The 13614-nt window shown below is 43.2% G+C and overlaps 2 protein-coding genes across 11 annotated transcripts in view; one reads left to right on the forward strand and one right to left on the reverse strand.

Moving 5' to 3' along the window:
• ZXDC (ZXD family zinc finger C) overlaps positions 1-13614 on the forward strand; it is a 70935-nt gene that overhangs the window by 44189 nt on the left and 13132 nt on the right. For 2 of the 4 annotated variants that reach the window (XR_014251036.1, XM_082413943.1), the window contains one exon: positions 42-4236. The exons of the other annotated variants lie outside the window; for them this stretch is intronic. Coding sequence is in view for 1 of the 2 variants with exons in the window: in XM_082413943.1 (XP_082270069.1) it covers positions 42-69 (28 nt within the window). In the remaining variant the exon portion in view is untranslated. Of the gene's footprint in view, positions 1-41; positions 4237-13614 lie in introns of those variants that run through there. 4 annotated transcript variants of the gene reach the window in all.
• Positions 1-13614, reverse strand: part of SLC41A3 (solute carrier family 41 member 3) — a 67525-nt gene that overhangs the window by 16362 nt on the left and 37549 nt on the right. The gene's annotated exons all lie outside the window — the stretch shown is intronic.

Here is a 13614-nt window from a genome sequence, read left to right on the forward strand (position 1 = left end):
TCAGGTCTCCATCAAGGTACAGGGACATTTCTTTCCCCTAGAACGACGGTCCTGGAGAGGTCAGGCTAGGAGCTAGAGGCACGAGGCCAGTCCTGGCACAGGCTGGGGCCTTTCAAGACTCCAAGGCAAAGGAGTGGGAAGCTGGAGCGTCTCTAGACCAACCCACATTCATCTCAGCAGAAGCAGCCCGCAGGCCCTTCCTAAGCGTGCGTTTGGATCACATACACTCAAACATCTTCAGTCTCTTTTAATCTCACGAGCCCTTACAGCTGCATCAACACGCCTCCCTACCCTGCGGTTCTGGCTGCAGCTCGGCCACTCGGCCTCTCCTTCAGCGACAGGCCCAGGCGTGGGGACCAGCCCCTCCTCCCGTCCCTCAGGTGAGGATCACTTCCTGCCGCTACGCGGCCTGGGGAGCCTTGCCACCCACAACCTTGCGGTGGACCCTCCTTAATTCTGCTCGGCTCCTGTCCCTGCACCTCCTGTTTGCTGCCAGGTCCTGACTTGCCCAGCGAGTTAGAGCTTCACAAGGTCATCTGGCCCATTCACAACAAAAAATACTTACTGGATTAAGAGAGAGGACTGACCCTTGCTGTCCTTCTCCTTCCTCAAACTGGAGAGTAGGGAAAGACAACCGTCTAACTTTTTATTTCTAAATAAATGTAGACTTTTTTTGGCAAGAGTTCCAAAGTCAGCGCAGAGAGTTTCCCATATACCTGTCGCCCAGTTTCTACTGACCGTAACACCTTACAGCAGGGGTCCCCAGCCCCTGGGCCGCACAGCACGAGGTGGGCGGCGGGCCACCGAGCAAAGCTTCATCTGCCACTCACCGTCGCTCACATTACCGCCTGAGCCATCCCTCCCCACCCTCGTCCGTGGAAAAATCATCTTCCGCGAAACCGGTCCCTGGTGCCAAAAAGGTTGGGGACCACTGCCTTATAGAACCACAGGACAGTCATCAAACTAAGGCGTTAACACTGGCTCAACACCGCCAGCTAGGTGACAGGATGTATTTGCACATCCGGGCTTTCCCACCGCTGTCCCTTCTCTGTTCCAGGAAGTAAGTCCGGACCCCCCGCCGGCTCCTTGGTCTCCTCCAGGCAGTGATGGGTCCTCCTCACCTTCCCTCGTCTTTCTCACCGTGGCACCTCAAGGAGCGCTGCTCAGGCCTTCTGCAGAAGGCCCCTCAACGTGGGCTTGTCTGGTGCCTCCCCACGACTAAACTGAGGGTGCGGGTTCGGGGGGAAGAGGCTGCCGAGGGGAGGTGCCTTCTCCTCGTGTGGAATCCGAGGCGCGTGACACCACACGGCTGATCACAGGTGCCCTGACCTCGGCTGAGGTGCGTCTGCCGGGATTCGGCACTGCAAACTCACGGTTCTCCCTTCCCCACACGCCGTCAGCTAGAAGTCACTCATCAGGTCTGCCCCACGCTCAGGCGGAGGGGAATTAAGCTCCTGCTCCTCCATGGAAGCAGATCGAAGCTTTGAGGACGCTTTCTAAAACTACCAGAGCGATTCACAATTATTGGGGGAGATATCTGAAGCTACGCACACATCCTGTTTCTCCTGAAAGTTCCACTTGGTGCTACTGCGGTGTCAGTGCCTCTAGGTCCCCCTATGGATGGAGCCAGGAAACGTACGTGTATGCACCCTAACCCCGCTGTGCACACACGCAAATTTAGCTTCGTCTCCCTCTGTGCGTCCTAAACACACGTAGTTTACATGGGTATCTCTGACTCCAGTCCAGCATCACAGGGCTCAACATGGCAGAGAGCAGACAGCTTTCAGACACACACTGGAAACAAGAAGAGGCTTCTACAGTGTAACACAGGTTCAGAGGGAATCCTTGGGCATAGAGAGCAGGGGAGTTAGGTGGACAGAGGACCCACGCCCAGAAATGACGGCAGGACACGTTTCCCGCCAAGGACAGGAGGCCCCGGGTACAACGGGCACCTTGGACAGGTGGCGACTTGGCTTCAACAAGAGGCGCCTCCTCTCGCCTGACTGGCTTGTGCCGACGAGGGGACGCTTGGCTGAGCAGAAGCAGTGAGGTTGTGTGCTGGGGTCACAGGCAGGGAAATGCCCAGAGTGGCCACAGTAAGAGGGACACAGACCAGTGAGACCAGTGAGCGGCCTGTACCTCCAGGGAACACACTGTGACGCCCCCCAGCCACCAGGGGGTCACCTGCTCTACAGAAGGAGCTCCACAGACTAGGAGGAAACCCAAATAGAGGATGCTCGAGTGACCAAGAATCCCTGTCCCCTGAAGGCCACAGTCATGACAGACTCAGCAGACTCCAAAAATGGAGGCAAAAGCCTAAGGAAACAATCAAGACAGAACCCGAGTAAGACTCTAGGACAGCTAAGCCAGGCGGTGGCAGAGGCTGGTGCCTTCGCACAGGGAGAGACGGTCTGGGGTTCTAGAAAGCACAGACTCGGTCTCTGAATGTAAAGTAAAACACGGAGACAAGCAGGACTCCTCACAATGACCTCAGTAGCACAGAGCTTGAGAGCAAGATTAAGAGGAAATGAGTGAAATGAAAAATCAAGCGCAGGTGTTTTCCCAGAATGAAGCACAACCAGACAGAGATGGAAAGAAGGCAGACCCAGAAGCTGCATGTGTATACGTTAAAGTGAGAGAGAGGGTGGGAATGTGAACGCATATCAGAATGTAAGAAATCACGAAAAACAGGATTTTCATAGAGCTGAAGACAGACATACGTCTTTAGATTGAAAAATCTAAGATGTATATAAGGTAAGGGAAAACGGTCCATGCCAGAAATACCGCGGTGAAATTTCAGAACATGGATGATAAAAAAAAATGCACAAGAAGTTCAGATGGGGGACTTCCCTGGCCATCCAGTGGTTAGGACTCTGCATGTGCAGCGCAGGGGGCACGGGCTCGATCCCTGGTTGGGGAGCTAAGATCCCGCAAGCCGCACGACACGCAGCCCCCGCCAAAAAAAAAGTTCAGATAGGAAGATAAAATCAACAGACTACCTACGAGAAATGAGACTCAAAGAGACGCAAGGCCACCATTAGCAACACTGAGTACAGAGGACACTGCAAGCCTGTCTCAGTTGAGGGGACACACCTGTGAACCCTGCCTCGCTATCCGGCCAGGCTGGGGTCAGCTGGGAGGATAAAGGCCCCGTCACACTTGGCAGTCCAGACAGATCACCTGCCAGGACTCTCCCCTGAAGCGCGTCCTGGACGACACAGGCAAACCAAACGAAAGATACACTGAAAAGGAAGCCGGCGGGGACGGACATCAGCCAGAGGGCAGACAGGGAAGCCCAGCCCGCGCTCCTTTGAGGAAACACAGGATGAACCACCCACACTGACCACAGCAGCTCTGTGGGAGGGTTAGAAGCCAGGCCAGGCCCTGCAGCAGCCAAGGAAAAGCCTCACCCACGATGGCAGGAAAGGTCGTTGTCGCCCTTGCCCCACTCCCCCAGCACAGCCCCGCGGAGACAGGAGGCAGCCGTCCAGCCCCTGGGCCTCCCTTGGGACAGAGGGAAAGAATGGTCTTGTCTGTGACCTTCTGGCTGGTCTAGGGGCTCCCAAGAGACGGGCTTCTCTCTCACCCGACTCACAGATCAGACCGGAAGCTAGCATAGTTTATGTATCAGGTCGGGACAACAGATTTAAAGTCCGGAAAGAAAAAAAAACCTGTCAACTCTGGCAAAAACTGTCTTTTGAAAATGAGGGGGGATTTAAGACATTTCTAGATAAATAAAAGCTGACAGAGTTCATTACCACTAGGCCTGCCCTATGGTCAATATTAAAGACAGTCCTTCAAGTTGATGAAAGGATGATCAAAAGTCAGTCAAATATATATATTGAAAAATATAAAGTTCTCCAGTAAAAGCAAACACACAGCCAAATATAAAAACCTGTGTATTGTAATTTTGGTTCATAACTCCACTTTTATGCCTTTGTAGGATTTAAAAGACAAAAGCATAAAAATAATTTAAATCTATATTACTGAGTACACAGTATATAAAATGTAATTCATGATATCAATAACATAAACGAGGTAGAGCTTTAAAGGAATCGAATTTTTGACTAATTTAAGTTGGTATCAGTTTAAAATAGATTATTATAACATTAGGATGTTATACTGATTCCCCAAGGTACCCACAAAGAAAACATCTACAGGACACACACAAGAAAAATGAGAAGTGAGTCAAGACCTATCACTACAAAAAATGAACTCATCAAAAAGACAGAAAGGGAGAAAATGAGGGGGAGAAAAGCTATGAGACATACAGAAAACAAATACCAAAACGGCAATAATTAGTCCTTGCCTATCACTAATTACTTTAAATGTAAATAAACTTCCCAATCGAAAAACATAAATTGGTAGAATAAATTTTTAAATATACAAGATCCAACTACATGCTGTCTACAGGAGGGTAACTTTAGATCTAACGACACACATGGATTGAAAGAGAAAAGATGGAAAAAAGATATTCCTTACAAATAGCAACCAAACAAGAGGAAGGATGACTGTACTAATATCAGACAAAATATACTAAGTAAAAAACTGATCCAAGAAACAAAGAAGGACATTATATACTGATAAGAGGACTTTGTATATTGATAAAATATATATTGATTATACATTGACAAAACCACCAGGAACACGTAACAGTTATAAACATACACAGACCAAACATCAGAACTCCTAAATACAGGAAGCAAACGTTGACAGAATTGAAAGGAGAAGTAGACAGCTCTGCAATAATAGGAGAAGACTTCCATTCTCCACTTTCAATAATGGATAGGACAACCAGACAGAAGATTATGAAGGAAACACAGGACTTGAACATGTCTATAGACTAACTGAACCTAACAAACAGATACATGATACTCTACCCAACAACAGCAGAATACATATTTTTCTTAAGGGCACTTGGAACATTCGTTGAAAAAGAAGAAAAATCTCAAATCAACAACCTAACTTTACAACTAGAAAAGAACAAACTAAACCCAAAAGCTATCAGAATAAAAGAAATAATAAATATTAGGCCATCACCAAAAAATCTACAAACAATAAATGGTTGAGAGGGTGTGTAGAGAAGGGAACCCTCCTGCACTGTTGGTGGGAATGTAAACTGGTGCAGCCACTGTGGAGAACAATATGGAGATTCCTTAAAAAACTAAAAATAGAACTACCGTATCGTATGATCCAGCAATCCTACTTCTGGGCATATATCCAGAGAAAACCATAATTCAAAAAGACATGTACCCCAATGTTCATTGCAGCACAATTTACAATAGCCAAGACATGGAAGCAATCTCAGTGTCCATCAACAGAGGAATGGATAAAGAAGATGTGGTACATATATACAATGGAATATCAGCCATAAAAAATAACAAAATAATGCCATGTGCAACGACATGGATGGACCTACAGACTGTCATACTGAGTGAAGTAAGTCACACAGAGAAAGACAAATATCATATGATATCGCTTATATGTAGACTCTAAAGGAATGGTACAAGTGAACCTATTTATAAAACAGAACTTGAGTCACAGATGTAGAAAACAAACTTGTGGTTACCAGGCGAGAAAGGGGAGGGGAGGGATAAATTGGGAGATTGGGATTGACATATACACACTACTGTATATAGAATAGATAACTAATAAGAACCTACTAAACAGCACAGGGAGCTCTATTCTGTACTCTGTAATGAGCTATATAGGAATAGAATCTAAAAAAGAGTGGATAACATGTGTATGAATAACTGACTCACTTTGCTGTACAGCAGAAACTAACACTGTAAATCACCTATACTCCAATAAAAAAAATAGAGGGAAAAATAAATATTAGGGATAAACAGAAAATAGAAAAACAATGGAGAAAATCAACAAATGCTGTTTCTTCAAAAAGATCAACAAACTGATCAAACCTTAAGCTAGACTGATTAAGGGAAAAAAGAAAAGACTCACATAACTAAAAGTAGAACTGAGAAGACATTATTACTCAATTTACAGAAATAAAAAGTATTATCAGAGAGTACTTTAATGATTATATGCCAACAAATTGGACAACCTAGATGAAAAGGATAAATTCCTAGAAATACACAATTGACCAAGTCTAAATCATGAAGAAATAGAAGCTCTGAACACACCCATAACTAGTAAGGAGATTGAATTGGTAATCAAAAACCTCTCAATAAAGAAAAGCCCAGGACCAGATGGCTCTACTGGTGAATTTTACCAAACATTTAAAGAAGAATCAACATCAATCCTCCTCAAACTCTTCCAAAGCAATTGCAGAGGAGGCAACATTTCCAAACTCATTCTGTGAGGACAGATTTACACTGATACCAAAGCCAGACAAAGACACTACAAGAAAACCACTGAGTAATATCCCTTATGAATACTGACACAAAAATCCTCAATAAAATACTAGCAAACAGAATTCAAGAGCACATTAAAATTACTGTACACCATGACCAAAAGAGATTTATTCCTGGAATACAAGGCTAGTTCATATGAAAACTGATCAATGCAGTATACTCTATTAACAAAATGAAGGAAAATAAACCATGCCATCATCTCAATTGATGCAGAAGAAGCATTTGACAAAATTCAACTTTCCATAATAAAAACATTCAACAAACTAGGAATACAAGGAAACTACCCCAATATAATAAAAGCTATATATCAAAAGCCCACAACTAACATAACACTCATGGTGAAATACTGAAATTTTTCCTCTAAGATCAAGTAGAACAAGGATACCCACTTTCACCACTTTTATTCAACACAGTCCTGGAAGTCTTAACCAGAGTAATTAGGCAAGAAAAAGAAAGAAAAGACATTCAAATTGGAGAGAAAGAAGTAAAATTATCTCTACTCACAGATGACATGATCTTATATGTAGAAAACCCTAAAGATTGCACAAAAACTGAACTAATAAAGCAATCCATCAAAGTCACAGAATATAAAATCAACAACAGAAACAAAAAACACCCACTTGTGTGCCTCTTTACTAACAATGAACAATCTGAAGAAAAAATTAATTAAGCAATTTAACTTTCATTTACTGTAACATCAAAAAGAAAAAAACACTTAGGAATTAACTTGACAAAGGAGGTGAAAGACTTGTATGCTCAAAATGTCACTGAAAGAAATTTTGAAAGACACCAATAAATGGAAAGATATCCTATGTTCATGGATTGGAAAACAATATTGTTAAGATGTCAATATTACCAAAAGAAATGTACAGGTTTAATGCAATCCCTATCAAAAACCCAATGACAAAAATAGAAAAAATTCATTTAAAAATTCATATGGAGTCGCAAGAGACACCCCCCAAAGCCAAAACAATCTTAAAAAAACAAACCAGGTTGGAGAAGACAAGATGGCGGAGTAGAAGACCTTGAGCTCCCCTCCTCCCATGAGCACACCAAAAGCACAACTAACTGTTGAACAACCGTCAATAAAAAAGACTGAAACATTACCAAAAAAGATATTCTACATCCAAAGACAAAGAAAAAATCACAATGAGACAGTAGGAGGGGCATACTTGCAATATAATCAAATCACATACCCCCCAGGGTGGATGACCCACTGACTGGAGAATAATTACATCACAGAAGTTCTCCCATGGGAGTGAGAGTTCTGAGCCCCACCATCAGGCTCCCCAGCGTGGGGATCTGGCATTGGGAGGAGGAGCCCGCAGAACATTTGGCTTTGAAGGCCAGCAGGTCTTAATCTCAAGAACTCCACAGGACTTGGGGAAACAGACACTCCACTCTTGGAGGGTGCACACAAAGTCCCTTGAGCACCAGGTCCCAGCACAAAAGCAGTGACTCCAAAGGAGCCTGGGCTAGGCCTACCTGCTGGTCTTGGAGGGTCTCTTGGGCAGCTGTGGCTCTCTCCTGGGACATAAAAGCTGGTGGTTAACATATCCAGGAGTATGCATCTGAAGGCTGATATCTTGCTTGGGACGTTAGCACCAAGACCAGGCCCCACCCAACAGCCTGTAGGCCCCAATGCTGGGATGCCTCAGGCCAAACAACCAACAGGCAGAACACAGCCCCATCCGTCAGCAGACAGGCTGCCTAAACACTTTCTGAACCCAGAGCCACCTCTAGACATGCCCCTTGACATGGCCCTGCCCACCAGAGGGCCAAGACCCAACTCCACTCACCAGTGGGCAGGCTCCCACCAGGAAGCCTGCACAAGCCTCTAGACCAGGCTTACCAACTAGGGGGCAGACACCAGAAGGAAGGAAACTACGATCCTGAAGCCTACAGAACTGAGTCTGAAAACATGGGTCAGAACCTACCCCGGGACTAGCTTGTCCCTGGCCCTTGGGTGACGAGAGGGGAGAGCACTGCTGGGACACACAGAACATCCCCTACAGAGGCCACTTCTCCAAGGTTGAGAAATGTAACTAAGCTACTACATACATAAAAATACAAATAGAAATTTAAACAAAATGAGATGGCAAAGCAATATGTTCCAGACGAAGGAACAAGACAAAACCCCAGAAAAACTACTAAGTGAAGTGGAGATGGGCAATCTACTCAAGAAAGAGTTCTGAGTAATGATCATAAAGATGATCCAAGAACACAGGGAAAGAATGGAGGCACTGACTGAGAAGTTACAAGAAGTTTTTAACAAAGGATTAGAAAAAATAAAGAACAACCAGAGTTGAAGAATACAATAAATGAAATGAAAAATACACTAGAAGGAATCAAGAGCAGAATAAATGAGGCAGAAGAATGGTTAAGTGAGCTAGAAGACAGAGTGGTGGAAACCACTGTCTCAGAACGTAATAAAGAAAAAAGAATGAAAAGAAACAGGGACAGTTTAAGAGACCTCTGGGACAATGTCAAATGCACCAACATTCGACTTATAGGGGTTCCAGAAGAAGATGAGAGAGAGAAAGGGCCTGAGAAGATATTTGAAGAGATAATAGCTTAAAATTTCTCTAACATGGGAAAGGAAACAGTCACCCAAGTCCAGGAAGCACAGAGTACCATACAGGATCAACCCAAGTAAGAACATGCCAAGACATATAGTAATCAAACTGACGAAAATTAAAGAGAAAGAGAAAATATTAAAGGCAACAAGGGAAAAGCAACAAATAACAAAGGAACCCCCAAAAGGTTATCAGCAGATTTTTCAGCAGAAACTCCGCAGGCCAGAAAGGAGTGGCACGATATCTTTAAAGTGATGAAAGGGAAAAACCTACAACCAAGAATACTCCATCCAGCAAGGGTCTTATTCAGATTCAATGGAGAAATAAAAGCTTTACAGACAAGCTAAAGCTAAAAGAATTCAGCACCACCAAACCAGCTTTACAACAAATGCTAAAGGAACTTTTTTAAGCAGAAAAGAAAAGGCTACAACTAGAAACAAGAAAATCGCGAATGGAAAAGCTCACTGGTAAAGGCAAACAGAGAGTGAAAGTAGGAAATCATCCACACACAAGTATATATCTAAACCAAAATCATGAGAGGAGAAAAGTATAAATGCAGGATATCAGAAATGCACTGGAAATTAACAGATCAGCAACTTAAAACAATCATGTATATATATAGACTGCTATAGTAAAATCTCATGGTGACCGCAAACCAAAAATCTACAACAGATATACACACAAGTAAGAAGAAGGACTCCAAGACAGACTGGTGATCTCTTAGAATGATAGGTGTAAGTGGCCCCTTGTTCCAAAGGTGCCAACTCACCTATGCAGGACATATTAAGAGTTTGTTTGGGAGATTAGTTCAAGATGGCGGAGTAGAAGGACGTCAGCTCACCCCATTCTTATGAAAACACCAAAATCACAACTAATTGCTGAACAACCAATGACTAAAAAATGCTGGAACCTAAATAAAAGAAAAAAGATACCCTACATCCAAAGACAAAGACGAAGCCACAATGAGATGGTAGGAGGGGTGCAATCATGATAAAATCAAATCCCATACCTGCTGGGTGGGTGACTCACAAACTGGAGAATAATTATATCACAGAAGTTCTCCCATGGGAGTGAGAGTTCTGAGCCCCACATCAGGCTTCCCAGCCTGGGGATCCGGTAATGGGAGGAGGAGTCCCCAGAGAATCTGGCTTTGAAGGCCAGCAGGGTTTGAATGCAGGACTTCCACAGGACAGGGTGAAACAGAAACTCAGTTCTTGGAAGGCACACACAAAGTCTTGTGCGCACCAGGACCCAGGGGTAAAAAGCCCATAAGAGACTGGGCCAGACCTACCTGCTAGTATTGGAGGGTCTCCTGCAGAGGTGATGGGGAGGGCAGCTGAAGCTCACTGCAGGGACAAAGACACTGGCAACAGCAGTTCTGGGAAGTACTCACTGACGTGAGCCCTCCTGGAGGCCACCACTAGCCCCACCATATAGCCTGTAGGCTCCAGTGCTGGGTCACCTCAGGCCAAACAACTAACAGGGAGGGAAAATAGCCCCACCCATCAGCAGATTAAAGTTTTACTGAGCATGGCTCTGCCTACCAGAGGGACAAGACCCGCTCCACCCACCACCAGTCCTTCCCATCAGGAAGCTTGCAAAAGCCTCTTTGATAGCCTCATCTACCAGAGGGCAGACAGCAGAAGCAGAAAGAATATAATCCTGCAGCCTGCAGAACAGAAACCACAATCACAGAAAGTTAGACAAAATGAAATGGCAGAGGAATATGTCCCAGATGAAGCAACAAGATAAAACCCCAGAAAGTCAACTAAGTGAAGTGGAGATAGGCAACCTTCTGGAAAAAGAATTCAGAATAATGATAGTGAAGATGATCCAGGATCTCAGAAAAAGAATGGAGGCAAAGATTGAGAAGATGCTAGAAATGATTAACAAAGACCTAGAAGAATTAAAGAACAAACAGAGATGAACAATACAATAACTGAAATGAAAAATACACTAGAAGGAATCTATAGCAGAATAACTGAGGCAGAACAACGGATAAGTGAACTGGAAGACAGAATGGTGGAAATAACTGCCGAGGAGCAGAATAAAGAATGAAAAGAAACGAAGAGAGTCTAAGAGACCTCTGGGACAACATTAAATGCACCATCATTTGCATTATAGGGGCCCCAGAAGCAGAAGAGAGAAAGGACCTGAGAAAAGATTTGAAGAGATAATCACTGAAAACTTCCCTAACATGGGAAAGGAAACAGTCACCCAAGTCCAGGAAGTGCAGAGAGTCCCAAGAAGGATAAACCCAAGGAGGAACATGCCACCAAGACACAGAGTAATCAAACTGACAAAAATTAAAGACAAAGAAAAAACTTTAAAAGCAACAAGGGAAAAAACAACAAATAACATACAAGGGAACTCCCATAAGGTTATCAGCTGATTTCTCAGAAGAAACTCTGCAGGCCAGAAGGGAGTGACATGATATATATATGAAGTGATGAAAGGGAAGAACCTACAACCAAGAATACTCTATCCAGCAAGACTCTCATTCAGATTTGACGGAGAAATCAAAAGCTTTACGGACAAGCAAAAGCTAAGAGAATTCAGCACCCCCAGGCCAGCTTTCCAACAAATGCTAAAGTAACTTCTCTAGGCAGGAAAGCAACCAGCAGCTTAAAATAACCAGGTACGTATATAGACGGCAATAACAAAACCTCATGGGAACAGCAAACCCAAAAACTATAATAGATACAAACACAAAAAAGGAAACACAACCCAAACAGAACACTAAAGATGGTCATCAAACCAAAAAAGAAGAGAAAAAGAGAGTAAAGGAAGAAAAAAGGCCTACAAGAACAAACCAAAAAAATTAAGAAAATGGCAATAGGAACATACATATCGATAATTACCTTAAATGTAAATGGATTAAATGCTCCAACCAAAAGACACAGAATGGCTGAATGGATACAAAAACAACACCTGTATATATGCTGTTTACAAGAGACCCACTTCAGACCTAGGGACACATACAGACTAAAAGTGAGGTGATGGAATAACATATTCCATGCAAATGAAAATCAAAAGAAAGCTGGAATAGCAATACTCTTATCAGACAAAATAGACTTTAAAATAAAGACTATTATAAGAGACAAAGAAGGACACTACATAATGATCAAGGGATCAATCCAAGGAGAAGACATAACAATTGTAAATAGATACGCACCCAACAGAGGAGCACCTCAATATGTAAGGCAAACACTAAGAGCCATAAAGGGAGAAATTGAGAGTCACACAATAATAGTGGGGGCTTTAACACCCCACTTTCTTTTTCTTTATAGCATGTTTTCTTTTTTTTAATACCTATTGTTTTTTTTTAAATTAATTAATTAATTAATTAAGTTGTGCCAGGTCTTAGTTGCAGCCAGCGGGCTCCTTAGTTGCAGCATGTGGGCTCCTTAGTTGGGGCAGGTGGGCTCCTTAGTTGTGGCTCACAGGCTCCTTAGTTGCAGCATGCGAACACTTAGTTGTGACACACATGAGGGATCTGGTTCCCTGACCAGGGATCGAATCTGGGCCCCCTGTATTGGGAGCGTGGAGTCTTAACCACTGGGCCACCAGGAAAGTCCCAACACCCCCCTTTCATCAATGGATAGGTCATTCAGAAAGAAAATCAATAAAGAAACACAGGCCTTAAATCACCCATTAGACCATATGGACTTAATTGATATTTATAGAGCATTCCATCCAAAAGCAGCAGAATACACATTCTTCTCATGTGCATGAAGATGAGTCTCCAGGATCTACCACATGCTGGGCCACAAAGCAAGCCTTGGTAAATTTAAGAAAACTGAAATCATATCAAGCATCTTTTCCGACCACAACGCTATGAAATTAGAAATAAACAACAAGGAAAAAACTGTAAAAAACAAACACGTGGAGTCTAAACAATATGCTACTAAACAACCAATCGATCACTGAAGAAATCAAAGAGGAAACAAAAAAATACCTAGAGACAAATGAAAATGAAAAAAACAATGATCCAAAACCTATGGGATGCACCAAAAGCAGTTCTAAAGGGAAGTTAATAGCAATACGAGCTTACCTCAGGAAACAAGAAAAATATCAAACAAACCACCTAACTTTACACCTAAAGCAACTAGAGAAAGAAGAACAAACAAAACCCAAAGTTAGTAGAAGGACAGAAATCATAAAGATCAGAGCAGAAATAAATGAACTAGAAATGAATAAAACAATACGAAAGATGAAAGAAACTAAAAGCTGGTTCTTTGAAAGGATAAACAAAATTGATAAACTATTAGCCAGACTCATCAAGAAAAAAAGGGAGAGGGCCCAAATCAATACAATTAGAAATGAAAAAGGAGAAGTTACAACAGACACCACAGAAATACAAAGGATCATAAGAGACTACTACAAGCAACCATATGCCAATAAAATGAACAACCTGGAAGAAATGGACAAATTCTTAGAAAGGTACAATCTCTCAAGGCTGAACCAGGAAGAAATAGAAAATATGAACAGACCAATCACATGTACTGAAATTGAATCTGTGATTTAAAAACTCCCAACAAAGGGACTTCCCTGGTGGTCCAGTGGTTAAGAATTGGTCCTGCAATGCAGGGAACGCCAGTTCGATCTCTGGTCAGGGAACTAAGATCCCACATGCCGCAGGGCAACTAAACCTGTGCGCCACAACT

Source organism: Balaenoptera physalus (genome assembly GCF_965194825.1).
Source record: "Balaenoptera physalus genome assembly, chromosome: 11".
Classification (NCBI taxonomy): domain Eukaryota; kingdom Metazoa; phylum Chordata; class Mammalia; order Artiodactyla; family Balaenopteridae; genus Balaenoptera; species Balaenoptera physalus.